Raw genomic sequence first — 27605 nt, forward strand, 5'->3', positions numbered from 1 at the left:
CGAGTAATGAACCGTTTTTCAATACAAGCTTCAGTGCTTCGGAAAGCTTCATTTGGCCATCACTAGGTGTGGCTGTGTGCAGGCAGACGTGAACTCAAAAAAGGCTTTAATTTAATACTCAAAATATAACATAACTGGAAAAACTCAAAAAAACTTAAACTGGAGGAATGACAGAACACACAGCTAGGAAAACGGTAGATCGCGACACGGACACAGAGAAACACAGGGCTTAAATACACAGAGGGAGCAATCAGGAAATGAGTAACAGGAGGGAAACACAGCTGGGGCAAATCAGAACTGACGAGACCAAAGAAGCGTAACCTGAACACACTGAGAAAAGACAGAGACCTTCAAAGTAAAACAGGAAACACATAACACAGACTGAACAAAGACACAGACTCACATGCAGGCACTACAAAGGGAACAGAGACGTGGGACCAGGGCAGACACAAACACTGACTGAACACGGGGATATAGGAACTTAGGATACACATAGACGTGAACTAGACAAGGGGATGCAGGTGATAGGGGAGACAGAGCAACTAAAGAAGACAGAGACATAAACCATAAGACAGAACTCAAAGAAACCAAAAACTAGAAAGTATAAATAATATAATAAACTCAAAAACCCTGGGTCAACGACCCAGGCATCCTAACAAACGGTCGTTTGGACTGTCAGTCGTTAAAGTAAAAAATAGTTACATTGGATCTTGATGATGGAGGCAGTAATCCGATTACACAGCTAATGAAAACGTAGCCAATCAGCATCAGAGCCAGACTTCCTGCCCAGGCCTGGTTTCTCTCATGTAGGAGATCGGCCGGTACTGAACCAAACCAGGCCTGTCCCGACCTTTCACCCTGACCTGGCAAAAAGGGGCGTGTCTGTCCACAAAGTAGACACAACTCTCCTGTAAATGTTCCCAAACTGACATTGTCAGCCTGTTTAATACGACCCCAGTTCAAACTGATGCGGGCTCGGAGTGTGAGATTTTAGTGTTTCTCACAGCACCAACTACGCAGTGATCACTCAGGTTGTTGGCAAAAACTGCAGATGTGGAAAACTTACGCAGCATATTAGTTAAAAAAGGTCAATAAGAGCAGATTTATCTGGGTGTTTAGGATCAAGGCGTGTGAGGCTTTAAATAATTTGAGTCAGTTTTAAAAACAAGCAGCGTGCCTTAAACTCATCAGACACAGAAGAAAGCCAGTCCCAATGAAAATCATCCATCTGAAAGACGTCATTAAAATGCAGCTCAGATAAAAGTTGAACCAGAGACGGTGATGTGCTGGGGGAAGCAGGTGGAGGCTGATAGCAGCCAACAACAGTCTGATTTCCAAACAGATCAATAGTTAAGGCCAAGATTTCAAATGGCTGAGGTGCAGATGGAGAGAACAAGACTTGAGCAGCAAGACAGAGCTTCACATAAACTTCCAGACCTCCGCCTTTTCTGGGACAGTCTGAGAGCTAAATGTTAAATCCATCAGTTGCTACGTTTTTATCCAGTAAAGATTTGGAAAGTCTCAGAAACAACAATGATACCAGCACCGCTTGAACAGCCCAGATTCCAATCATATCCATGTTAGGAAGCACACGACGTGATGCACGTGTAACCCAGACAGTTTTTAACATCTGCTGGTGTTTCACATTCAGCCAGAGGCCCAGGGTTAGGTTGGATACCAGACAATAATAAAAGCATCGTTATTAGACTCTAGAGCTCGTTTATAGCTGACACCACATGTAGAGTTTAAGTTCACACAGAGACGATGACATTTTTCTACAACCAGCAAACAATAAACAAGAAATGTAACAAGAGTTTCAGAAGAAGCTGTTTTACAGAGAAATGATTCCCTGAAGACAAAATTATTATTATCATCTTTATTTCTCCAGGTGAAAATTTAATTGAGATTAAAAATGTTGTTTTCAAGAGAGACCTGGCATCATGGCAGCAAGAGTCAGAAATACATCATAATTCAAACAAATACAAAATAGGAGAAACATCCTACATAAACTTCATAAAGTTTCATTAACAGACTTTGAACAATGGACTTCAAACTTCCCCCCAAAGCAACAGAAACACATTTGAAGATAATGAATGACATTTATCCCTCTAAAGAAGGACTTAGACTACGATTTAATATGAATGAGAACATGTTCATAAATGGATGCAACCAAAGATTTCATCAATCCCTGATTTAGAGACAACAGAACATTTGGTTTGATTTCACAAGATAAGAATGACGACTGAGTTGGAAGATTGTTTTATGTTTAGTCAAATCTTTCATACATAAAGTTGGATTACAAAATCATCCCCTAAGTTTGTTGTTTTATTCAAGGAATTGAAATTATAGAGAAAATCTGTGAAATGACTTAAAGAAAACAAACCACAAAAACTCTATGATGCTCTAAACCCCCTGGTTTAGGTCGGCAACCTTTCTGATGATGAGTGCATCTAAAATTTCCTCAGAAGTCAATGTGCCATATGATTGCATTAGCAACAAATTACACACTATATAGAACCACTTTATAGGATTATATTTGTGCGCAGATGTTTGCAGCTATCAGCGAATAGTTATCAGCTATTTTGAAACAAAAAAAGACTTTTTATCCATAACAGCAAATGAACTGTACAACAGAAAATACAAATGCTATTTATGGTCTCCTCACAACAATGATAAGAAAAATAAACTGGGCCAATATGTCGTGTTTGTTAATATAGAGACACACATGTTAATGTGATCTCTGGTCTCCTCTGAGTGGGAGTTATTATAACTGACTGTAAAAAGTCAGCACAAGGAAAATAAACTGCACCTAAACTTGGTTTATATCTGACCCAGATAGACTGCAGGTCATAACTTCTTACCTGAAGTTCAGTTCACCTGACACTCGGACCGGCGGCCGCCTCGGGTCTCTGCTCCTCCTCCCTCCCCTTTCCCTCATCCACCTGCTGCCTCTGTGGAAGCTCCGCCAAAGCCACCACCAAACAACTGACTTATTTTTACACATCGACCAGCATCCAGCCAATCCGCCATCTTTCATTGTTTATACCGTTACAAGAAAATAAAAAAAGATCATCAGCCCATAAAAACGAAAAATCACCATCAGTATGCCCGATGGCCAGTCCAGCTATGGTCGTGCCATCAGTTAACCCTTCACGTGGCAGCTGTGACACGCGTGCCCAGGGTTGCCGACCCCTGCTCTAAAGCATCTGATTTGGATTCCTGAGATCTAATATATTTTCCTTTGGCTTTGTTTTCTTCCCATTTGTGGCTTTAATGTAGTGTTACATCCTGTTTGTTTGCTTCCATCTGTATACATGTCCAGATTCACTGTTATGTTTCTATTCTTACATTGCTGTGTGATCACTGTTCCCTCTGCTGACTGATGTGACCTTTTGTATCTCACACTGATACTTGTCATATTTGTATCTGCGCCTAAAAGATAAAAAGTTTTCCATGCTAAAACACAGCTCCACCTCCTGCAGTTCTTACTCTGAACCACTAGATGTCTCTGTTATCTAAATGAAGACGTGCAGCACAGCAACCACAGCAGCGCTCAGATCACACGTGTCCTGTTATTATGTATAAAAGCATGAAACAGGTGAGACAGGTGGGATCAATATTAATGTTGTGGAAATATATGAAAAAGCAACAGAAGAGTGAAAACATTTCGTGTTTCTAGAAAGATCTTTCAGCTCATAGCTGCTCACAGACTGTATTTACAAGTGACAAACTGCAACTCTACAGTACATCTACAGTATATATCAAATATATTCTGTATTCAAATCTATTGAGTGATGTTTGAAAGTCTTTCCAGGTGAGTTTGATCCAGGAGGGTCTGAAGCCAGAGTCAGACAGAGACTGTGCAGAGACTGTAGAAGGACAGAGCAGCAGCAGAGCAGTCCAGATACACTGATGATCCTCTGTCAGATCCAGAGGGACACACAGGGATGATGCTGGACTCTACATTGTGTCTGACAGTGGAGCTGTTCTCAGAGCAGTTCACTCTGCAGCACTGACAGTCATCTGCACTTCTTCTCATTCCTCTGCTGGATGAAGCTCTCCTCTCCACCTCCCAGTAACATGGCCCAGTCAGAGCGTCTCTACACACAAGCTGCTGCTGCTTCAACCTCTCTGGATCATCAGGACACAGCTCCTCCTCTCTCAGCACACACACCGTCCTGTTTACCATCTTTGCCTCCACCTGCAGAGAGAAGAAGGAAGAGCAGAGGAGATAAACGAGTGTTTCCAGAGACTCTTCATCAGCTGTCAGTCAGTGATGCAGCACATCCAGTATAAAGAGCAGCAAGGACTTCAGTGCTGGGACTGTACTAGGACTCATTGTTGCTTCACTTTTTCTAATCTTTGGATTTTTATTGAAGTTGCTGAAAATGTTTTTCCCTCCTAGTTTGAGTTTGGACTTTCATTCATTAGAAGAACCTTGGTGTGTCCACTCTGAGCTCTGTAGGAACCCCAACAACAAGCCCAACAATCCAGATGGACGGTTCCAGCTGTTAACTGGAGGAATTCCATCCAAACATCTGCTCTCACTAAATTCTTCCTCACCTACAGACTGTGTTCTTCACTGCTTTAAACTTGGAAATGAATGCAGTCATTGGTCTGCGTGCTGCTTTGTTCAGAGAGCTGATTGGCTGTTGACAGTGTTTGATCAGAGCGTGTCAGCCGTTACCATGGTGACCATAAAGGTCAGAAAGAGGAAGTGTTTGTGTCCAATCCTGAAGCCTGTCACCATTCTCCTCTCACAGCTTCACTGAGAAGCTGCAGCTTTACAGGAAACACTGGATCTTTGTTTCATACTGACTGTGTTTAGTACAATACTGCTGACAGCACCACCCACTCACTCCATCACTCTACTGACCACAGAGTCTCCAGTCTGTAGTCTGGACTCTGCTTAAGATCAGACAGCTGCTTCACATCTGGATCCTTCAGGTTGTTTCCCCACAGGTCCAGCTGTCTCAGATGGGAGGGGTTGGACTTCAGTGCTGCTGCCAGATAATCACAGCTGATCTCTGACAAACCACAGCTCCCCAGTCTGTATAAAGAATGAAAGATGTAAGTTTATTAGACAAAGTGTGAGCTTGAAATCATTCAGTGTTTCATCATCTGTTCAGAGCTGAAGAAGGTTCAGAATGTAGAAGTTTAGAAAATGGAAACTCCAAACAGCTGAAGCCAACAGGAAACAGCTTCAAACAAACACTACAAGAGAAAAAACTCTGAATGTTTCACATTAAAGTCGTACATTTATCATAAAAACAGGACAAAGACTTGAAAAAGTCGTGTTTTTCCTTCCAGGAACCACAAGGCTTCACTTTTAAAGGTGAAGTGTGAAAGAAATGGACATATTTGAAGTCCAACACCTTTTTCCAGTCACATTATTAAAGCAGACAAACTACAAGCTCATTTTCATTCCAACAAGTCATCTTCTGACCTGGACTAACAACACTGGTCTCTATGTGCAGCTGGCTGTGAGACCAGTGCTCAGGGAGCATCTACAAAGTGCAACACTGAAAGAACATCACACACTCATTTGCTTCCAGCACTTTCACACAAACATCTACTGTCATTATTGTCACCAAACTCTGTGGATCCTTTATTGCAAATTCAAATGGGATCAAATGGTCAGACAAAAGAGGGTTATGAGGAAATATGATGAAATGTTGTGTGTTAGCAGCAAGTTATTGAATCATTTTCCTCAGAAACCAAACAAAATGATTGACAAACATGTTTTTACAAACTCAGTGTTGGACTTGGATCAGCAGGATAAGCTGATGTTTAAAGGCATTTGAGTCTCGCTGTATGAGAGTTCAGTATTTATTGATGTTCTTTCAGTGTTGCACTTTGTAGACGCTCCCTGAGCCTCACAGCCAGCTGCACATGGACCAGCTGACATTACCCAGCATTAGAGGCAGGTGTAAAAAAATGGATTTTCCTATTTAAATGGTTTTAATTTGAATAAAGCGATGTTGATTCTTTCAATCCTGAATCGATTTTTAATATAAATGTATTTTGCCAGAATCTCAGGTTAAAGCTCCCAAAAGTATTTCAACAACAACCAAACAGATAAAACAGTAAATGAGAGCAGCTAAACACACAAAGATGGAAACGCAGAGCGTGGATCGTTCACTCGACGGCACGTACACGGACACGCCATCGGGGCTGAAAGTGGACAGCTCACAGATCCTGAAGCTGCAGGTTTCATCTGTCTCCAACCAAAACTGAGTGAACCAGCAGCAGAAGAAGATCCAAACTACGCTTTACGTTTGATGAACATCGTCATGAATTCTCTCTGACTTTGACGTTTACTTCCTGCACAGCTCTCTCTCTCAGTGTACTTCAAGAACAGTTTACCTTCAAAAATCTGTTTCCTGCATTATTCACTGCTTATTACGCACCTGTCTGCTGTTGTGTTCACTGCTGTCGGCCTCCGAAAACAAAGCCTCATTTCTGCTGTTCAATACTGAAGAAATGTAAACCTTTTAAAATGATGACAGATTACAAACTCTCAGCTGTGTCTGTAATCAAACCTCTGTAACTTTGCTTCCCTTCAGCAGCATCAGCTCATGTTCACATGTTGATTCATGGTTTGCTTCAGTTTTTGATGGACTGCAGAATATTTTGAAGGGTATCTGCTATAAAAAGCCAGAACAGGAAAATCTGCTTCATGTGTTTCTGTTTGATCCTCAGTGACTTTGACACAAAGGCCTCTGCTGTGATGATCACACCTCTGATCAAGTCTCACAGTGTCAGCTTTGTTTTTATACATATGGATATGTGCTGATAAATGATCAGAATTATAATATTTCCCACCGTCTGCTGTGTGCCGTGACCTTTGACCTGCTAAAGACAGTCAGCTGTGGATTATTCATTGTTGTGTCTGATACTTAGAACTGTGAGGAAGAACACTACACAGTTAATCAGGGTCCCCTCTCTCTGAATCAGGAAAGGTGGGCAGGCCGCGTGTGGGCCGCGGGCCATACGTTGAGTCTCACTGTTTGAAATGTGAACATTGTTCTGCTGCAGTCAATGGACTAAACCAGAGAAGAAGAAAACAGACTTGTTGTGTGGTGTTAGTTCAGCAGGCATTACACACACACGCAGGTAGGAACAGAGGATCACCGGAGATAACTCCTTTCTTTATTTTTATTTTTCTTCTTCAAAAACCACAACCAGAACAATATACTCACTAGCGCCCTCTAGCGCTTCTGGTAAATGCATCTACAGAACAAATTCAATAGTATGTGGACACAACATCTCCCCCTTTGAACAAGGATTTCTTATGTAAACCTGAATTCATCATTCTGATGTATGTCACCTAATACACGTTTAACATATTTCACATTACTCAGTAACATTCACTTTCCCATGACAAAGTCTTGGGTCCAGAAAGGTGGGTTCCTCATCCTGGTGGGCCTAAGCCTACTATCAGACTCAGAGTTAGATGCTAGATCAGTTCCTGGTTTATGACAGTCCATTCTTGTGTCAGAATCAGTACCTGTGTTCAGCTCTGACAGAGCCGATAAGTGTGAGGCGTTCCAGGTCCGTCCATCATCCAGCAAATAAGTGTTTGGTCTTTTCCTTGTCATGACAGTCCTAGGTTTGGAAAACTTTAACTCGCCTTTCTTTACCTTCCACGGCTTCCTAACCCGTACCTTGTCACCAGGCTGAAAGTTGGATGGTTTGGCGTGTCTGCGAGCATCAGTGTATTCTTTCATTTTCATTTGCTTATTCTTAACTCTTTCGCACATGGTATGCCTTTCTGTCTGAAGAACAGGCATATCCATTACCTGTAACTTTGTTCTCATTCGTCGTCCATGGAGCAGTTCTGAAGGGGAAACTCCAGTTGTTGAATGAGGGGTTGCTCTGTAGTCCATCAGGTAAGTTCTCAGGAACGATTTCCAGGGTTGTCCTTGAATCGAGGGAGTCTGTAGGCAGTCTTTAACGCATCTATTGAATCTCTCAACTTCCCCATTAGCTCTTGGGTAATACACTGAGGATCTCAGGTGTTGGATTCCCCTGCTTTTCAGGAAGTCAGCGAACTCAGCAGAGAGAAATTGAGAGCCATTGTCACTTATCAATGTCTTTGGATTCCCTTCATGAGAGAAAGCTACAGAAAGGAACTGAATGATAGTAGCTACATCAGCTCGGGAAGCAAAAGCTACTTTAGGCCACTTACTAAAGTAGTCTACCAATGTGATGGCAAATCTACAGTCAGAAGGGGCTATTTCAAAAGGGCCTATGATGTCCACAGACACCTTTTCCCAAGCAGCAGCTGGTAAAGAAATGGATTGGAGTGGAGCATCATGGGTGACAGTGGACTTGTCATTCTGTCTGCACGTTGCACAGTTCTTTATCAGTGTCTCTATGTGACAATCCATTTTGGGCCACCAGTACAATTCCCTCAGGCGTTGTTTGGTACGCACAATGCCTCAGTGAGTTTCATGAGCTATATCAGTGAGTTTTTTCTGCAACGACTCAGGCACTAGCAAGCGATGTGTACCTCTGACGATGCACTCATTCAAGACCGCGAGTTCATGGCGGATTGGGAAGTACGGCTGTAAGTCAGGTTTCAGTGACGTCTTCCTTGCAGGCCAGCCTTTCTGTATCTGCACATGGAGCTTTGTGAACACTGGACAGGCTTTGCACTCTGACTGGAAGTCATCCTCAGACACAGCACTCAGATCAGTGAGGATGGCTGCAACTGACTCCACATCCTCTGCACATGCCATGTCTGTCTCGGAAAGTGGGAGCCTAGAAAGACAATCAGCAAAATGGTTCAATGACCCAGTTCTATATTACACTTCATAGTCAAACTCCAACAAGCGAGCTGACCATCTGGCTATGCGTAGACCAGCTCTGTTATTGCCCTTAGTAGTCAGCAGTGTTGTAAGTGCTTGGTGATCTGTTCGTAGGAGGAATTTTCTGCCCCAGAGCCATGTGTGCCATTTTTCAGCAGCCCAGACACAAGCTAGGGCTTCCTTCTCAACGATTGAGTATTTCCTCTCTGCATCAGACAAGCTGCGAGATGCAAATGCAACAGTCTGTTCTGCATCATTACCGTCAAGTTGAGTCAAAACAGCACCTACACCGTAGTCTGAGGCATCTGTTGAGACTATGGTTGGCTTACTGCGGTCGAACATCACCAGGGCAGGGCTGTGCACGATTAACCGCTTGATTTGATCAAATGCTGCTTGAGCTGCTTCGTTCCAGTGGAATGAACAGTCCTTACGCAGAAGAGCTCTCATAGGTTCAACAACAGTCGTGTAATTTGGCACAAACTTGCTGTACCATGCACTCAAGCAGAGAAATGAGCGCAAGGTAGCAGGATCGGTAGGGGGCGGAGCATGCAGGATAGCAGTGACATGAGAGTCATCTGGCAGCAGACCTTCTGGACCGATCTTTTGACCCAAAAAGCTCAGAGTAGTTTGATGGAGTTGACATTTGTCAACATTGAGTTTCAGTCCTGCATTGTTGATTCTGTGTAACACAGCACGCAGGTTGGCCTCATGTTCAGCTTCTAAAGTTCCGTATATGATGACATCATCAAGATAGCATTGCACCCCTTTCTGGCCACGTAGGATTTGTGTCATCATCTTTTGGAAGACTGCAGGTGCTGAACTCAACCCATAGGGAACTCTGCAGTACTGGTACAGTCCTTCATGTGTAATGAAAGCAGTGAGCCCTCTACTCTCTTCATGTAGTTTCAGCTGATGGTAGGCGGATTTAAGATCCAGGGTGGAGAACATGACAGCCCCACGCAGCTCAGACAGTATGTCCTCTATCAGTGGCAAGGGATGACTGTCAACGACCACCGCTTTGTTAGGTTCTCTCAAATCAACGCACATGCATATGCCACCAGTCTTCCTTCTAGTGACTACAATCGGGGAGACCCATTCAGATGCATCGATTTTCTCTATGATGCCATGTTCCTCAAGGTTCTTCAGTTCTGCAGAAACAGCATCACAGACTGACAGGGGTAAGTGTCGAAGTTTCTGCTGTATTGGCTTCACTTCAGGTCGCACCTCCACTTTATGTACAAAGTCCTTTGCACATCCGAATGCAACTGGAGACTCACATTCCTGTTTACATTGAGTGGGCAGAGCAGAGGTTTGCTGAAGTGTAGCAGAGACCTTGGGACTGTCAAGAACTAATTGTCCCCCTTTTATGTGTAGCTGGAGGGCAGTCACCAAGTCCATTCCCAGTATGGGTGTTCCTGTTCTCACAATGTAGAGATCTGTGGAGGCACTCTTGCCATTGTAAGTAATGTCAGCTCTAAGAAACCCTAATACATCCAGTTTCTCTTTTGAATATGTAATAAGCTGAACAGCTGGATTACTTAACTGAGCCAAAATTTGTGCTGTAAACATGTTCAGGCAGTATGGAAACACCAGACCCTGTGTCTACTAGTAGCTTAACAGAGCATGCCTGTGCAGTTTTTGGTACAGTGACAGTAACAGTGCACATCAGTTTAGCCGGATCACCACTGACACAATTGTCAACAGTTAAAACACACATTTCAGGCACAGTCACTTCATTAACAGGCTTATGAGAAGATTTACACACTCTCGAAAAATGTCAGATTTCCCCACACGTATTACATTTGCAGTCTTTTGCGGGGCAGGATTTATCATTGGCTTTGTGATCAGCTGAACCACAATGGTAGCACGTCGGAGCTGTATCCGTTTTTTTTTAGCTGCTTTGTATTTTGGCTTGCGCATCTTCTTTTGTACTTGAACAGTGGCAACAGGTTTTGTTTCACCAACAGCAATGGACTTTGCATCAGCTATTGCAGCCTCTGTACGCCTTGCAATTTCCAAAGCTCGATTGAGCGTCAAATCCTCCTCCATTAGCAGTCTTTCATGTATACGAGCATTATTTGTCTTCTCTACAAGTTGATCCCACAACATTTCATTCTCCATAGCCCCGAATTTACATTGTTTCATGAGCTCACGCAGTGCTGCAACGTAGTGATATGTAGATTCAAAGACAGCTTGGGCTCGTTGCCTGAAATGGTATCTCTCGGCGACAACATTGACTTTTGGATGAAAGTACGTTTCCAAAGCCTTTACGGATCCCTCGTAATCATCCGTAGCGAGTGGTAAGGCGCTGTAGATTTGTTGTCCCTCCATTCCCAAGCAGTGAATGAGCAGGGCCCTCTTCCTCTGCGTAGCAAAGTCATTACCCCTGATCGCCAGCAAGTAGTTATCGAAAAACTTTTTCCACGCAGCAAATGGAATTTTCGGATCACCCAGTTGCAAAGAGAGCAGAGCCATAACTTAATCACAACCAGTCTCGTCGCCACTTGTTGTGTGGTGTTAGTTTAGCAGGCATTACACACATACGCAGGTAGGAACAGAGGATCATCGGAGATGACTCCTTCCTTTATTTTTATTTTTCCTCTTCAAAAACGACAACCAGAACAATATACTAACTAGCGCCCTTCTAGCGCTTCTGGTAAATGCATCTACAGAACAAATGCAATAGTATGTGTGGACACAACAAGACTTTACCATGAAGATCCTCAGTGTGGATCAGTATAATATCAGCCTGATGTCTGCAGTTTAGTGTCAGCACAACTTTCACATCATATTCATCTCAGCACAACTAAAACATGCTGACTGACCTCAGAGTTTCAAGTCCACATCCTGGACTCTCCAGGAAACCACACAGATGCTTCACTCCGGAATCCTGCAGCTTGTAGTTGGAGCTCAGGTCCAGCTGTCTCAGATGGGAGGGGTTGGACTTCAGTGCTGCTGCCAGATAATCACAGCTGATCTTTGACAAACCACAGTCGATCAATCTGTATAAAGAATGAAAGATGTAAGTTTATTAGACAAAGTGTGAGCTTGAAATCATTCAGTGTTTCATCATCTGTTCAGAGCTGAAGAAGGTCCAGAATGTAGAAGTTTAGAAAATGGAAACTCCAAACAGCTGAAGCCAACAGGAAGCAGCTTCAAACAGGAAACTGTGCAGAGTTTCAGACTATATGTCCTGATGCAGCCAGTTGGATTTTGGAGATTTGAATCTCTGTTCTGTGACTAAGTCCTTGAATCATTTCTTCCAGTTGGTCCAACAAGACAGACTAAGTATTGGACATGTGTTGTGGCTCCATTAGGGGAGCTTCTAAATGTGATGTGATGGCCCCTCTGGGTCTGTCAGGTCACAGGACTGAAGAGAGCTCAAACTGGGCACACAGTTGTTCCAGTCTGGACCAAAGACTCTATACTGGGACTGAGGGACTGCTTTGACTGCACCCACTGGGACTTTTTAAAGGCTCATTTTCTCACTTAGATCATCGATTTCTACTTACATTTCTTTCTGGGAAAAATGGGAATTACTTTGAAAACAGGAAGTATTTTCCCCAATAAGCAGCCCTGGATTAGTAAATCACTCCAACATGTTCTCAGGCAGAAGAAGCTGTCTTGTTATGAGGGAGAGAAGAAAAAGATTGAGGCACAGAAACTTGTTGAAAGAGAGATAAAGCAGCTAAAATCAGGTGTAAAAGTAAAGCAGAGGATGAGCTGAATAAAGGACACTCAAGGCTGGCTTGGAAAGGAATGAAGTCCCTGGTGGGGATGCAGAACAAGGAGCAAAGATGAATGTGATGCTGAATCAGCTGAAGACTTGGACTCATTTGATTCCAGCTTTGATATCATTGATTTCAATGAAGAGCTTTGTGATTGTAGCAAAGGGCTGGTAGCTCTGAGAGTCCCACTGATGAGGTGATTGTGTGGAAATCTCTTAGAATAGAATAGAATAGAATAGAATTCAACTTTATTGTCATTGCACATGCACAGGTACAGGGCAACGAAATGCAGTTGATATAGATATATTACAATATATATTAGCAATAATATAGATATGTGAGTATATTACAGAAATGGGTCTATTATGGTATGTTATAATGTACACGGTATGAAGTATGTTGTGAATATTCTATAACTATAAGTATGTACAGGCTGTAGTGAGTACAAGCTATGTACAGGATATGAACAGGATATAAATATGAAAAACTATACAGAATATGAAATAAATAACTTTACAGAATCTGGGATATACAGCTATACAGAAATGGGAACTATGCAAGTTGTAAACAGTTGTAGGATTAAAGATTATCGAATGTACAGAATGATTATTTACACAGAGCTATACAGTAGTGCAGTTAAGATAAGTGAGGGTGTAGATAGTTTCTACAGAGGCTATATAAAGTGCTAGTGGTTGTGAGTGGTGGTTCAGTCCATGTTATTATTGTGTTTGAGGGTACAGTTGTCCATTGTGGGTGTGTGTATGTTCAGTCCATGAGTTTAACGTGGGTCAGATGTCAGGAGGCAGAGTTCAGGAGTCTGACAGCTGTGGGGAAGAAGCTGTTCCGGTACCTGGTGGTCTTGGACAGCTCCTGTGGCGCCTCCCAGAGGGCAGGAGGGTGAAGAGTCCATGTGATGGGTGACTGGGGTCTTTGATGATTTTCCCAGCCCTTTTCAGACACCGCTTCCTGTAGATGTCTTTTATGGCAGGAAGTGGTGCTCCGGCGATGCGCTGGGCAGTTTTCACGACCCTCTGCAACGCCTTCCGGTCCGAGGCAGAGCAGTTCCCGTACCAGACTGTTATACAGTTGGTCAGGATGCTCTCGATGGTGCAGCGATAGAAGTTCACCAGGATGTCTGAGGACAGGTGGTTCTTCCTCAGAGTCCTCAAGAAGAAGAGGCGCTGGTGAGCCTTCTTGACCAGCTTGGAGCAGTTGGTCGTCCAGGTGAGATCCTTGGAGATGTGGACTCCCAGGAACTTGAAGCTGCTCACACGCTCCACAGCCGTCCCCTTAATGTGGATGGGTGGATGTGGGTCAGCATTCCTCCTGTAGTCCACGATGAGCTCCTTGGTCTTCTCGGTGTTAAGCAGCAGGTTGTTTCTGTCGCACCACTCAGCCAGACGATCCACCTCCTCCCTGTAGGCGGCCTCATCGTTGTCACTGATGAGGCCAATCACCGTGGTGTCATCTGCAAACTTAATGATGGTGTTGGAACCATCAGCAGGTCTGCAGTCGTGGGTGAAGAGGGAGTAGAGGAAAGGGCTCATCACACAGCCTTGTGGTACACCGGTGTTCATTGTGATGGTAGATGAGCAGCGGTTATCCAGCCGGACATGTTGGGGGCGGTTGGTCAGGAAGTCCAGTAACCATTTGCAGATGAGGGAACTGATGCCCAGGTCTGTCAGTTTCCTGATGAGTTGTGAGGGGTGGATTGTATTGAACGCTGAACTGAAGTCTATAAACAGCATTCTGGCGTAGGTGTTGTTGTTGTCCAGGTGTGAGAGGACAGAGTGCATTGCGATGGAGACTGCATCCTCTGTGCTCCTGTTCCGGCGGTATGCGAATTGGTGGGGGTCCAGGGTGGGGGGGAGACAGGATTTGAAGTGTGCTAGGACCAGTCGCTCTAAGCACTTAGTGATGATGGGGGTGAGTGCTACTGGGCGGTAATCATTGAGGCAAGATGGGTTGGAGTTTTTGGGTATCGGGACGATGGAGGTGGATTTGGAGGTGGAAACGAGCTGGCCCCAGTGTTTTCTGGCATCTTCAACTCCTCACTGCAGGCATGTCATGTGCCTGCCTGCTTCAAGTCCTCTACCATAATCCCTGTCCCCAAGAAACCTAGGATCACTGGACTAAATGACTACAGACCCGTGGCTCTGACATCTGTGGTCATGAAGTCATTTGAGCGCCTAGTTCTCTCCCATCTCAAGACCCTCACGGCCCCCCTCCTGGACCCCCTGCAGTTTGCATATAGAGCCAACAGGTCTGTAGACGACGCCATCAACATGGCCCTACACTTCATCCTGCAGCATCTGGACTCCCCAGGAACCTACGCCAGGATCCTGTTTGTGGACTTCAGCTCTGCCTTCAACACCATCCTTCCAGACCATCTCCGAGGCAAGCTTTCCCAGATGAATGTGCCTGATCCCATCTGCCGGTGGATCACTGACTTCCTGACGGACAGGAAGCAGCACGTGAGGCTGGGGAAGAATGTCTCGGACTCCCGGACCATCAGCACCGGCTCCCCTCAGGGCTGTGTTCTTTCTCCTCTGCTCTTCTCCCTGTACACCAACTGCTGCACCTCCACCCACCAGTCTGTCAAGCTAATCAAGTTCGCAGATGACACCACCGTTATTGGGCTCATCTCTGACGGGGACGAGTCTGCCTACAGGAGGGAGGTTGAACGTCTGGTGTCCTGGTGCAGCCACAACAACCTGGTGCTGAATGCCCAGAAGACAGTGGAGATTATTGTGGACCTCAGGAAGCACACAGCCCCACTCCCCCCCATAATCCTGACTGACACCCCCATCACCTCTGTGGGCTCATTCCGCTTCCTGGGTACCACCATCACCCAGGACCTGAAGTGGGAGCCCACCATCACCTCCGTCATCAAGAAAGCCCAGCAGAGGATGTACTTCCTGAGGCAGCTGAAGAAATTCAACCTGCCAACATGGACGATGATGCAATTCTACACTGCAATCATCGAGTCCATCCTCACCTCCTCCATCACCGTGTGGTACGCTGGAGCCACTATCAGGGACAAACAGAGACTGCAGCGTGTTGTGCGCTCTGCTGAGAAGGTGATTGGCTGCAGACTCCCATCTCTGCAGGACCTGTACACCTCCAGGACACTGCGGCGTGCAGCCCGGATCTCAGCTGACCCTTCTCACCCTGGACACAGTCTGTTTGACCTGCTCCCCTCAGGCAGGAGGCTCCGGTCCATCCGCACCAGAACCTCTCGCCACAAGAACAGTTTCTTCCCCTCTGCTGTTGGACACATGAACAATAACCACATGACTGTCCCCGCCACTAACACATGACCCTACGCTGTGTCACTGCATCATTTCATGTCTGGCACTGATCACCACCTGCACTCATGTATATATCTTTCTACGTAGCACTCATAATTCTTATTCTCATGTATATATGTTTGGCACTGATCACCACCTGCACTCATGTATATATCTTTCTACGTAGCACTCATAATTCTTATTCTCATGTATATATCTCATGTATATCTCATGCACATATCTTTCTTTCTTTCTACATAGCACTTTAATTCTTATTGTCTGCACTGAAGCACCGCAGCAATTTCCTAATGTTGTAAACCTCAACATCTGGCAATAAACCCATTCTGATTCTGATTCTGATTTGAAGCAGGCCGGTACCACAGCGTGGGCCAAGGACAGATTGAATATGTCTGTGAGCACTCCTGCAAGCTCCCCAGAACACGCTCTGAGAACTCGCCCGGGGATGCCATCAGGGCCTGCAGCCTTGTGGACATTGATCCTGCTCAGCACCGCTCCTACATCGGTGGGGGAGAGAGTCATAGGTTGGTGGTCTGGCGTCATGTCTGCTTTGGTTGTGGTTGTGGGGTTCCCTCGCTCAAAACGAGCATAAAAGTTGTTGAGCTCGTTGAGGAAGGAGACATCAGAGGATGCGGGGGAGGGTTTGGTGGTCCTGTAGTCTGTGATGGTCTGGAGTCCTTGCCACATGCGTCGGGGGTTGGAGTTGGAGAAGTGTTCTTCTACCTTCTTTTTGTAATGGTGTTTGGCTTTTTTCTATGCCCTTCTTTAGATTAGCCCTGGCTGTACTGTAGGCGTGTGCATCTCCTGACCTAAAGGCAGTGTTGCGGGCCTTCAGGAGGAGACGAACATCCCGGTTCATCAAAGGCTTCTGGTTGGGGTACATGGTGATCCGTTTCTGGGTGGTGACACTGTCTGTGGTTTTGGAGATGTAATCCAGTACAGATGAGGCGTACTGGTCCAGGTCTGTGTGGGTGAACATATTCCAGTCTGTGTTTTTAAATCTGTCCTGGAGCACTGCGTCTGTCCCCTCTGGCCACACTTTAATTGTCCTCACAGCAGGTTTCACACGTTGGATGAGTGGTGAATACCTAGGTGTGAGGAACAGGGAGAGATGGTCCGATTGTCCAATGTGGGACAAAGAGAGAAAAAGCCCTGGTCCTGATGCTGTGGGAGGGAAATGATTGAAGTGTGCTGTGAGGAACTGACTGGGAGATTTTCACACATTTTCCAGTCCTCCTTGGAACAACAGGAAGTTCCCAGCATATGGAAACAAAGGTTAAATGTCCTATGGCACTCAGTGATGATGGTGCTGTGGCCCCACCACCTCCACCTCTTTGTAAAGGAACTAACTGTAATCTGAAGCTTCAAATGGAACTAAGACTTCCTCCACGAGGTGGCAGTGTCTGATGAGAAAGTGTTAGTGGAGCTGGCCTGGAGTCAGAAACAGGAAGATGCAGGATTTGGGCTGAAATGGGGAAAAGTGGTTCGCACTAGTGCCTTAAAGCAAGAAGGTGGTAGGTTGAAGCTTGTTGGCCTTTCTGTGGAGGTTGGATGTTCTCCCACAGTCCAATGAAATGCTGCTTAGGTTCATTGGTGCTTCTAAATTGGCTGTAGGTGTGGATGTGAGAGAGTGCTTCTGTCTCTCTCTGTTGGCCCCGTGATGGACTGCTCACCTGTGCAGGTGGACCACGCCTCTTGCCCTATGACAGCTAGGGCACAGGCTGCAGCCCTGTGAGCCTAAGCTGAATAAACAGTTAGCAAAAATGATCCATAGATGGCCTGAAATCCCGCAGTTAGCAGTTTGGTAGATAGCTATGACATGCTAATCCCATCCAGCAGCTGTATTCTACCTGTAAGCTGATCCCTGCTGAGCCAAAGCACTTTTTCATATACAAATTACAACCTTTAATAGAAACCTATTGGTCAGCATCTTATTAGCCTGCTGTTAGCTTCATTCCACAGAAAACTGAGAGAAACTAACAGAGTTGATAAAGAATAAAGAGAAATGTGCTGATTTAAAGCCTTTGAAGTGCTTCAGATGATCTCTGTCCACTTCTGTCAACTCATTCATTCATGTAAGCTTTCTAATGCAGCTTTGATCTTCACAGTGTGCTTCATGAAACTCATTCTAACCCTGAATGTCAGAGTGTTCCTCCTTCTCTTTCCCATCATTCATGCTGGCAGTGGAGGAGATTTGGATGTTGGACTGTGTTTTGGATGATGTGTGTATGTTTGTGTTGGACTGCTGTCTGTAAAGCAAACGCACATTTTGCTTTGGATTTCAGTGTCAGACAGACTTTAATGTGGAATGAAGAGTTTGAGAGTTTCACAGTGAATTATCCAGTGGAGGATTTTTCTTCTTCTTTGAAGGTTTGAAATGTGAACATTGTTCTGCTGCAGTCAATGGACTAAACCAGAGAAGAAGAAAACAGACTTTACCATGAAGATCCTCAGTGTGGATCAGTATAATATCAGCCTGATGTCTGCAGTTTAGTGTCAGCACAACTTTCACATCATATTCATCTCAGCACAACTAAAACATGCTGACTGACCTCAGAGTTTCAAGTCCACATCCTGGACTCTCCAGGAAACCACACAGATCTTTCACTCCTGAATCCTGCAGCTTGTTTTTGTTAGTTGAAGACCAGGAGTCATTACTCAGGTCCAGCTCTCTCAGATGGGAGGGGTTGGACTTCAGTGCTGCTGCCAGACAATCACAGCTGATCTCTGACAAACCACAGCCCCTCAATCTGTATAAAGAATGAAAGATGTAAGTTTATTAGACAAAGTGTGAGCTTGAAATCATTCAGTGTTTCATCATCTGTTCAGAGCTGAAGAAGGTTCAGAATGTAGAAGTTTAGAAAATGGAAACTCCAAACAGCTGAAGCCAACAGGAAACAGCTTCAAACAAACACAACAAGAGAAAAAACTCTGAATGTTTCACATTAAAGTCGTACATTTCTCATAAAAACAGGACAAAGACTTGAAAAAGTCGTGTTTTTCCTTCCAGGAACCACAAGGCTTCACTTTTAAAGGTGAAGTGTGAAAGAAATGGACATATTTGAAGTCCAACACCTTTTTCCAGTCACATTATTAAAGCAGACAAACTACAAGCTCATTTTCATTCCAACAAGTCATCTTCTGACCTGGACTAACAACACTGGTCTCTATGTGCAGCTGGCTGTGAGACCAGTGCTCAGGGAGCGTCTACAAAGTGCAACACTGAAAGAACATCACACACTCATTTGCTTCCATCATCCAACCTGAAGAGGAAACAGAGACGGCTCCCCTTCAAAGTAAAAGCTGCTCCTTTTGGACACAGTATCAAAGAAAGTCTACAGTATAACATAGAAAAGACAGAACAAAGTTTTGGTTCTTTTTAAATTGTGCAGAAATGAAACTACACTAAGCTCAATTATGTGACAGACATTTCATCCCATGTCAGTTTGGCCTCATCCTGGGCCGGATTATCCAGCACACACTCTGACCACAGGCCCATGTTGAGCAGGATGAGCTGCTGGCTAATCTGGAGGCTGTAGCAGCAGCTCACAGTCACAGTGGATTTCCACTCATGAAAAAGCTCTGGCTACTTCATTTCTCATTTCATATCAGAGACTTTAAAGCTTCACTGAAGCTGTACTGTGATGCTTCCATATCCCAGTGAGGCCTCCATAATGATTTCAGCTGTTCTGTACACACACTGTGTGCCCTGTATGGCTCAAAGTCTCTGCAGCCTGTTTTTATCTGCTATCATCAGATCTTCATCATCCTCATTCACATCCCTCACACACTCTACAGCCTCATCAGCACTGACTTCATCTTCACTGACTGATGGAGCACAACATGAACCTGTGGAGGCTGAAACACTGTCCTGTCAAACATCTCCCCGTCACCACTCCACTTCTGTCAGCCTTTAAATGAACCCTGCTCAAGTCTGTCACTTCTGTTTGGAGCCAAAAGGAAAAACTGTTGTTCAGTCGTTTGGAAAGACAACATTTCTGAAAGCACTCAAACTTCTTCACATTTGTCTTCAGACACATCCTGAACATTTAGGAACTAAAGAAAGTTTCAAACATCAATCAAAGACCTGAAATATAGAAAAACAACAGCAGCCGCAGTCAGTGAACTCACCTCAGAGTCTCCAGTCGACAGTTTGGACTCTCCAGTCCAGCACACAGAAGCGTCACACCTGAATCCTGCAGCTTGTAGTTGTTACTCATGTCCAGCTCTGTCAGATGGGAGGTGTTGGACTTCAGAGCTGAGGCCACAACTTCACAGTGAGACTCTGAGAGTCCACACTGAGTCAGTCTGTGATGATAGAAAATATAAAATGTGTTATTATAAAAGCAGAAAATCTGCATTATAAACACAGACTGAATGTATATGAAGACAAAACAGAGTGAGGTCATAATCTGATGAATCTGCTCTTCACATCTGTGCTTCAGCTCCTCTTACTGTGTTTGACATGACACAACGATTGAGTCTCTCTCAGACCTGCAGACTTTTAATGAGAATCTTTGTTTGGCTTTAATCTGCAGATGAAGGAGGAAGATGGTGTCACATTTAGGCTTCCATAATGTCCACAGTCTGTCACTAAGATCTGATCCAGAGTCAGAGTGAAGACACACATTTGGACTGTTTGCTGTTTTGACTCCAGAACATTTTGAATGAGTTCAGCTCAGTGAAGAGTTCTAGCTGGAAAGATGATCTCTGTTTGCTACCTGCTGTCGGCTACAACTGTTCACGTCCACACGCAGGAAAAACCTGCTGACTGTTACCAAACGGAGCAGAAATCTCATCACTGGACAATAATGATGAATGAACTCAGAGCTGCTGATATCAGATCTGATTTCAGGGGAACTAAACACAGAAATGATTGGCTCATTTGAGCTTTCTGAGCCATTATCTGCTGGTGTGTCGCTAGTTGGCAGAAAATGATTTGTATTCCTGTTCAGGGCTTCAGTGTTTATGAGTCCAGATCCAGGTGACAGCAAGTCAAAATGATGTTACCTGTCTGTGTCCAGCAGCAGCCTGTATTCACTTTGAATATTGTTATAACCTGACATGGATCAGTTTGTCTTTGATTGGTTTGTAAATGTCACTGTTTCCATTGGACCTGAGTGACGGACAAAGACAGAGAGGGAGAGAAAGGAGAGAAAGGATGGAGACAGCAAAGAGAGAGCAAACACAAAGAGGTGAGAGTGGACAGGTGACCAAGGTCAGCAACCAATCAGAGAGCTTCTGTTTGACCCACAGTCACTGATGATGACTGCACATAACCAAGCAGTGTGCTACTCTGATATCAAATGTGGATCCTGCTCTTATAATAATGATCATCAGATGATATTATTGTGTTATTTTGTAGCTGAATACGATGTTTGTGTGATTATCAGTGAAAGAAGCAGTGAGGAGGATGGAGAGAGAGAGAGGACAGAGGGTGAAGTTAGAAACACTAAAAGGATTTTTCATGGATTTCATGGATGATTTGAGTGATTTCCAGCAGGACACTTAAACATGTCAGTGGATGTACTAAAGAACATTTTCACTGATATGAAACGTGTCATTGAACAGGATTAATATCAGTGGAAACATGGTGGAAACAGCTGTGACTGCATGGATGTGACACACTTCAAATCTGTTCTCCACTCTTGGATTTGGGATCCATGGAGCTGCTGCTGAGTCTGTACAATAAAGGAATGGTGTGGAAGGTTGCAGCGTACGGACACAAACACTTTGTGGTTACAATCTGATTTTATTTTCAACATTAAACTACTAACCTACACTGATCAATGATGTTAATGATCACATCTGGACTCACCCAGCCTTTCTGCAGTTCCTCACAGCTGGAATCAGTCTCTGTCGTCCCCGCTCTGATGTTTTGTACTTCTGCAGGTCCAACTCATCCAGAACCTCCTCTGACATCTGCAGCATGAAGGCCAGAGCTGAGCACTGGATCTCAGAGAGTTCCTTCTCTGATCTGTTCTCTGACTTCAGGAACTCTTGGATCTCCTGATGTACTGAGAGGTCGTTCATCTCCATCAGACAGTGGAAGATGTTGATGCTTCTGTCAGGAGAGATTTTATCACTGCTCATCTTCTTCAGGTTGTTGATGACTCTCTGGATGGTTTCTGGACTGATCTCTGTCTGACCCAGCAGACCTACTACGAGTCTCTGGTTGGACTCCAGACAGAGGCCATGAAGGAAGCGAACAAACAGGTCCGGGTGGCCATTTTTACTCTGGAGGGATTTCTCTATGACTTTAGTCAAAAAGACATCAAGTGATTGGAGATCTTTGTTATCAAAAAATCTGGAAATCAATTGGATCGACAATTTTGGTTCAAGGAAGTTCTTCAGCACCTTTGTCTTCCTGTTGGTGTGACAGTGGAACATGTAGACAGCAGCCAGAAACTCCTGAATGCTCAGATGAACAAAGCAGTAGACTGGTTTCTGGAAGATCACACACTCTCTTTTGAAGATCTCTGTACAAACTCCTGAGTACACCAAGGCCTCTGTCACATCCAGACCACACTGCTCCAGGTCTTCTTGGTAGAACATGATGTTTCCTTTCTCCAGATGTTCAAACGCCAGCCTCCCCAGCTTCAGAAGAACTTCCCTGTCAGCCTCCGTCAGCTCCTGTGGACTCGTCTCGTGTCCCTCATGGTACTTGTTCTTCTTCCTCTTTGTCTGAACCAGCAGGAAGTGTGAGTACATGTCAGTCAGGGTCTTGGGCAGTTCTCCTCTCTGCTCTGTAGTCAACATGTGCTCCAGAACTGTAGCAGTGATCCAGCAGAAGACTGGGATACTACACATGATGTGGAGGCTCCTGGATGTCTTCATGTGGGAGATGATTCTGCTGGACAGCTCTTAATCACTGAATCTCCTCCTGAAGTACTCCTCCTTCTGGGCGTCAGTGAAGCCTCGTACTTCTGTTAGCCTGTCAACACATGTAGGAGGGATCTGATTGGCTGCTGCGGGTCGGGAAGTTATCCAGACGAGAGCCGAGGGAAGCAGATTCCCCTGGATGAGGTTTGTCAGCAGCTGGCTGACTGATGACTTCTGTGTGACATCAGACAGCAGCTTCCTGTTGGTGAAATCCAATGAAAGTCTGCTTTCATCCAGGCCGTCAAAGATGAACAAAAGCTGAGAGACAGCCAGCTTCTCTGCTGTGACCTTCTGTAATGTTGGATGGAAAACATGGAGCAGCTCCAGAAGACTGTACTGCTCATCTCTGATCAGGTTCAGCTCCCTGAATGAAAGCAGAACCACCACACTGACATGTTGGTTCTCCGAGCCCTCTGCCCAGTCCAGAGTGAACTTCTGCACTGAGAAGGTTTTTCCAACACCAGCCACGCCGTTGGTCAGAACCACTCTGATGGGTCTCTGTTGGTCAGGTAAGGCTTTAAAGATGTCCTGGCACCTGATTGGAGCGTCATGGAGGGCGTCCATCTTGGAAGCTGTCTCCAGCTGCCTCACCTCATGTTGGGTATGAACCTCTTCACTCTGTCCCTCTGTGATGTAGAGCTCAGTGTAGATGGTGTTGAGGAGGGTTCTACTTCCTGTTTCATCACTTCCTTCAGTCACACGTTCACATCTCCTCCTCAGACTGATCTTATGTTCATCTAAAACCTCCTGCAGACCAACATCTGCTGAAAGAAAGAAAAACAATGAGACTAAAGAGAAAGAAAACTCTTCAATGTCTGAACAACACAAGAAGTCCAGTTTTCAGAAATGAGTCCATCAGCAGACAGATGTTCAGTCTTACTTTGTACACAGCTGCTCTGACTGGCTGTCTGCAGTCCAGCTCTGCTTCTGGATCTTTCTCCACACTGGGGACAGGAGGAGTCTCCTGATGAAGCAGACTGGTCCCAGTATGAGGAGATGCACTGTCTGCAGAACCAGTGTCCACAGCTGGTAGAGACTGGATCCTTCAGGACATCCTGGCACAAAGCACAGCAGGACGGCTGCTCCTCCTCACAAACACCACTCGTCTTCCTCTTCCTCCCTCTGTGAACACATTTCTTTATCACTAAAATCAGTGACTGTTAGTGACAAACATCCAGATTTAATGACACTGTGCAGAAGCTCTGATGGTGACACAGAAAAGTCACAGTGGAGATACTTCTGTCCACCTTTGATTAGACTCATTATAAAAAGGAAAACAAAGTTTGAACACAGTCATGTTTCCAGTTCACTGACTTACATTTATTCCATGGACACTCACTCTAACCTGAACCACAGCTACAACCCAATATTGTTGAGGCCTCATCTCCTCCTTTCCTGACTGTAGAGGTTAAATATGCAACAACCAACAAATAAAAGAATTTGGTTCATTTCAAAGAAATTCACACGGTGACCAAGTAAAGTAACCTTAGTAAAGGAGACAACATCCCGTTGATGGTGGGATTATTTGAAAGATTTGCTTTAGTCACGTCACCAAATGCAGTTGAACCACCCGTGGATCCATGTTTGACCATTCTACCACTCTGAGCTCTGCTTTTTAATCATTTTATTATTATCATCATTCATTTATTCATTCTTTGGAGGGGGGCTATTTCCTAATGCCGCCCTAATAAGCTGATGTTCAAGGGGAAATATAACAGAAACTCTTTCAGTGTTATTCATTAATAAATTAACAGATAAACTGTGAAGAAGAAAAAACTGAGATTTAAAGGAGAGAGTGAGAAACTTGATCATCCATCCTCATAATACATGTTTATCAGTATCTGCTGTGACCATACTGCAGTAATAACTACAAGTCTACATTTCTGTGACTGTTGATCAATCACAGCAGGAATCTGAGCTCATCTCTGCACACAGAGCAGCTTCAGCTCTGGGATAAACTGCTCGCTTCACGTCCTTCTCAGCTCACAGACACTCATCCTGATATTTTCCTTTAACATTTGATGGTATAATTCATCTGAGTTTACACTTTATCTGCATAAATGCAGAAAAACAGACCCAAACACCAGAAACCATCAGTTTCACCATGTAGAATATATTGTTGTTTCCTTGCTTTTAATTCAGAGAAAAACTCTGATTTGGATTTTCTCTGTTCTCTTTGCCACAGCCCATCCCAGCAGCAGCTGAAGCAGCTGACTGTCACAACACTGAATAACACTTTAGGAGGAATTTCAGAGGTCAGTAAAGCTCCAGTTTCAACATCAGTTAATTAATCATAGTTCATCATAAATGTTAACCTGGCTGGCACACATGTTAATGTTAGCCATTTAAATATTAGCAGTTAGCTGAGGCCACAAGAAGAAGAGGCCCTAGAAGAACAATGGATGATAAGATTAGATTTTCAAGACTAGGCAGAGACGTGTTTTCCTTACCTAACCTAACCTACAGTTATGTTTCCTTATTTCTGCTGTTTGCATGTTCACAGCTGAAATAAAGCTGCCTCTTTGACTTCATCCTGTTGTGTTTGGGTCCAATCCTGCCTGCCACACAGCGCTACAGGACAAAGTCTAAGATTTTTATCTTTTTAATGAATCTTTGGTCATATTTATCCAGGAAAACACAAACATGTAAAGGAGTCATCACAGATCTCTGACCTCATTGGTCCAGGTTCACCACTGAAGTTTGGAGGGTAATGTTTGGACCGGTCACTCCTCACCAACGGACAGCTGGATCCTGCAGACTGTGACCTCTGACCTCTGCAGACACAAACATGTTTTATTCAATGATCAATTCTCTGATAAAGTGATTGAAGCAGCTGTGATCACACAGACTGCAGATAATGCAGCTGTTTCCTGTCAGTAACAGTCCTCTTAGATTAGAGTTCAGCTTTTTACAGGAAAACAAATGTCCCTGAATGCAACAGTGAGACACAGTCTGCCTGTGTGGCTGTGATAGCTGCCGTTAGGAGCGCTCATGTGTTTGCAGTTAGACGAGGAGATGTTACCATCATGGACACGTTAACAAATCCTGCAGCATCACGTGGCACAAACACTTTGTGTTCCTGTCATCTGCAAGCAACAGGAAGTTCATTAATAAAGGCGGGATGGAGACGTGACTGTGATGGTTCTCCTTCATCCAGCTGTTACACACATCTGGGCTCACACGACGAACCTTTGTCTAATACAGCAGCTGCTCTCTGAACACTTTTCTGAAGAGTTTAATAGTTTAATTATTTATATAGCACATTTAATTACAACAGGAGCGTTGACCAAAGTGCTGTACAAGAACACAACATACACAATAAAACAACTTAGAGTATTAAAAGCAAACACCAAATATAAATTAACAAACAACTCTCATGCTGTATTAAAAGCCAGTAAATAAAAATGCGTTTTAAGATAAGATTTAAAAAGATTGACAGTGGGAGCCTGTCTGATGTGTAGGGGTAAATTATTCCACAGCTTAGGCGCTACGACTGCAAATGCTCGATCACCTCTATGAACCAGCCTCGACCTTGGTACGGCTAAAAGCAAAAGATCACTTGATCTAAGAGATCTAAGGGGGGTATAAGTCTGCAAGAGGTCAGACAAATACCCGGGAGCCTGTCCATTCAGGGCTTTGTAAGTCAACAATAAAATTTTAAAATTAATTCTGAAGCGGACAGGGAGCCAATGAAGGGAGGCAAGTACCGGGGAAATGTGTTCACATCTTTTAGTACGTGTCAGAAGACGAGCTGCAGCATTCTGGACCAACTGCAGCCTTGCCAGGCAGGTCTGGCTGACTCCAGCATATAAGGAGTTACAATAGTCCAGCTGGGATATAATAAAAGCATGAATCGCTCGTTCAAAGTTTTTAAAAGATAAAAATGGCCTCACCTTAGATAAAAGCCTCAGTTTGAAGAAAGACCGCTGTACAACTGAGCTAATTTGTTTTTCAAAGGTGAAATTGCTGTCAAGTATAACCCCCAAATTTTTGGCATGTGATTTGACAAAAGGCTCAAGACTGTGCAGGTTAAAATTAGAAGTGTTGGGATTGTCGCTTGGTCCAAAAATTATCACTTCGGTTTTGTTCTCATTAAAGTTAAGGAAATTAGAGGCCATCCAGGATTTAACTTCACCGATACACTGAAGTAAGGGTTCTAGTGAGGCAGGACTGTTTCCCTTCAATTGAAGATAGATCTGAGTATCATCGGCATATGAATGAAAACAAATGTTGTATTTTCTAAAAATTAGACCTAAAGGCAGCATATAAATGGAGAACAATATTGGCCCCAGTATAGATCCCTGGGCAACACCACAAGTAAGGGGAGCTGAGGAAGAGATAAAATCGCCAAAGCTCACAGAGAAGGTCCTGTCAGACAGGTATGACCTGAACCACTCTAATGGGGTGCCCTTTACGCCACAATGCTCCAACCGTGAGATTAAAATGCTGTGGTCAACAGTATTGAAGGCAGCAGTCAGATCTAAAAGCAGAAGCACAGCTGAGTCACCTGAGTCAGTGGCTAATAAAAGATAATTAAGAACTTTTAAAAGTGCAGTTTCTGTGCTATGAAGAGTTTTAAAACCAGACTGAAACCTCTCAAGAACATTGTGTCCATTTAGAAAAGATTGCAGCTGAACAGAGGAGCTGCACAAACTTTTGTTTGCTTTCTAGAGCAGCGTATCAAAGTCAAACTACCCACTGCTAACAGCTGTTTCTATCATAGTTTAGGATCCAGATGTGTGAGCTCTAAATTTACACCTCTGATTAAAATACATAGTTAAAAACAGCCAATTGAGTCCAAATGTGTCTTAAAACCAGATAAACTGACAGTTACAGCTGAGCCTGTGTGTCTTTGGAGACACTGCTCTGCTACA

The 27605-nt window shown here is 44.2% G+C and overlaps 1 protein-coding gene and 1 pseudogene across 2 annotated transcripts in view; both read right to left on the bottom strand.

Moving 5' to 3' along the window:
* Positions 1 to 3602: 3602 nt before the first annotated feature.
* The window catches only part of LOC145425230 (protein NLRC3-like), a 611895-nt gene continuing 587892 nt past the window's right edge, over positions 3603 to 27605 (bottom strand). Inside the window, exon 5 of the mRNA XM_080298205.1 lies at positions 3603 to 4201. Within this exon, the coding sequence (XP_080154331.1) occupies positions 4183 to 4201 (19 nt within the window). The 3' untranslated portion in view covers positions 3603 to 4182. The remainder of the gene's footprint in view (positions 4202 to 27605) is intronic.
* LOC145426154 (protein NLRC3-like) lies at positions 8445 to 25759 on the bottom strand (annotated as a pseudogene). Its single transcript, XR_013906890.1, has 5 exons — positions 25754 to 25759; positions 23612 to 23888; positions 21668 to 23495; positions 19981 to 20157; positions 8445 to 8766 (listed from the first exon to the last, which is right to left on the bottom strand). The product of XR_013906890.1 is annotated as a protein NLRC3-like (transcript).

This window comes from Astatotilapia calliptera, chromosome 3, assembly GCF_964374335.1.
Source record: "Astatotilapia calliptera chromosome 3, fAstCal68.1, whole genome shotgun sequence".
NCBI lineage: Eukaryota > Metazoa > Chordata > Actinopteri > Cichliformes > Cichlidae > Astatotilapia > Astatotilapia calliptera.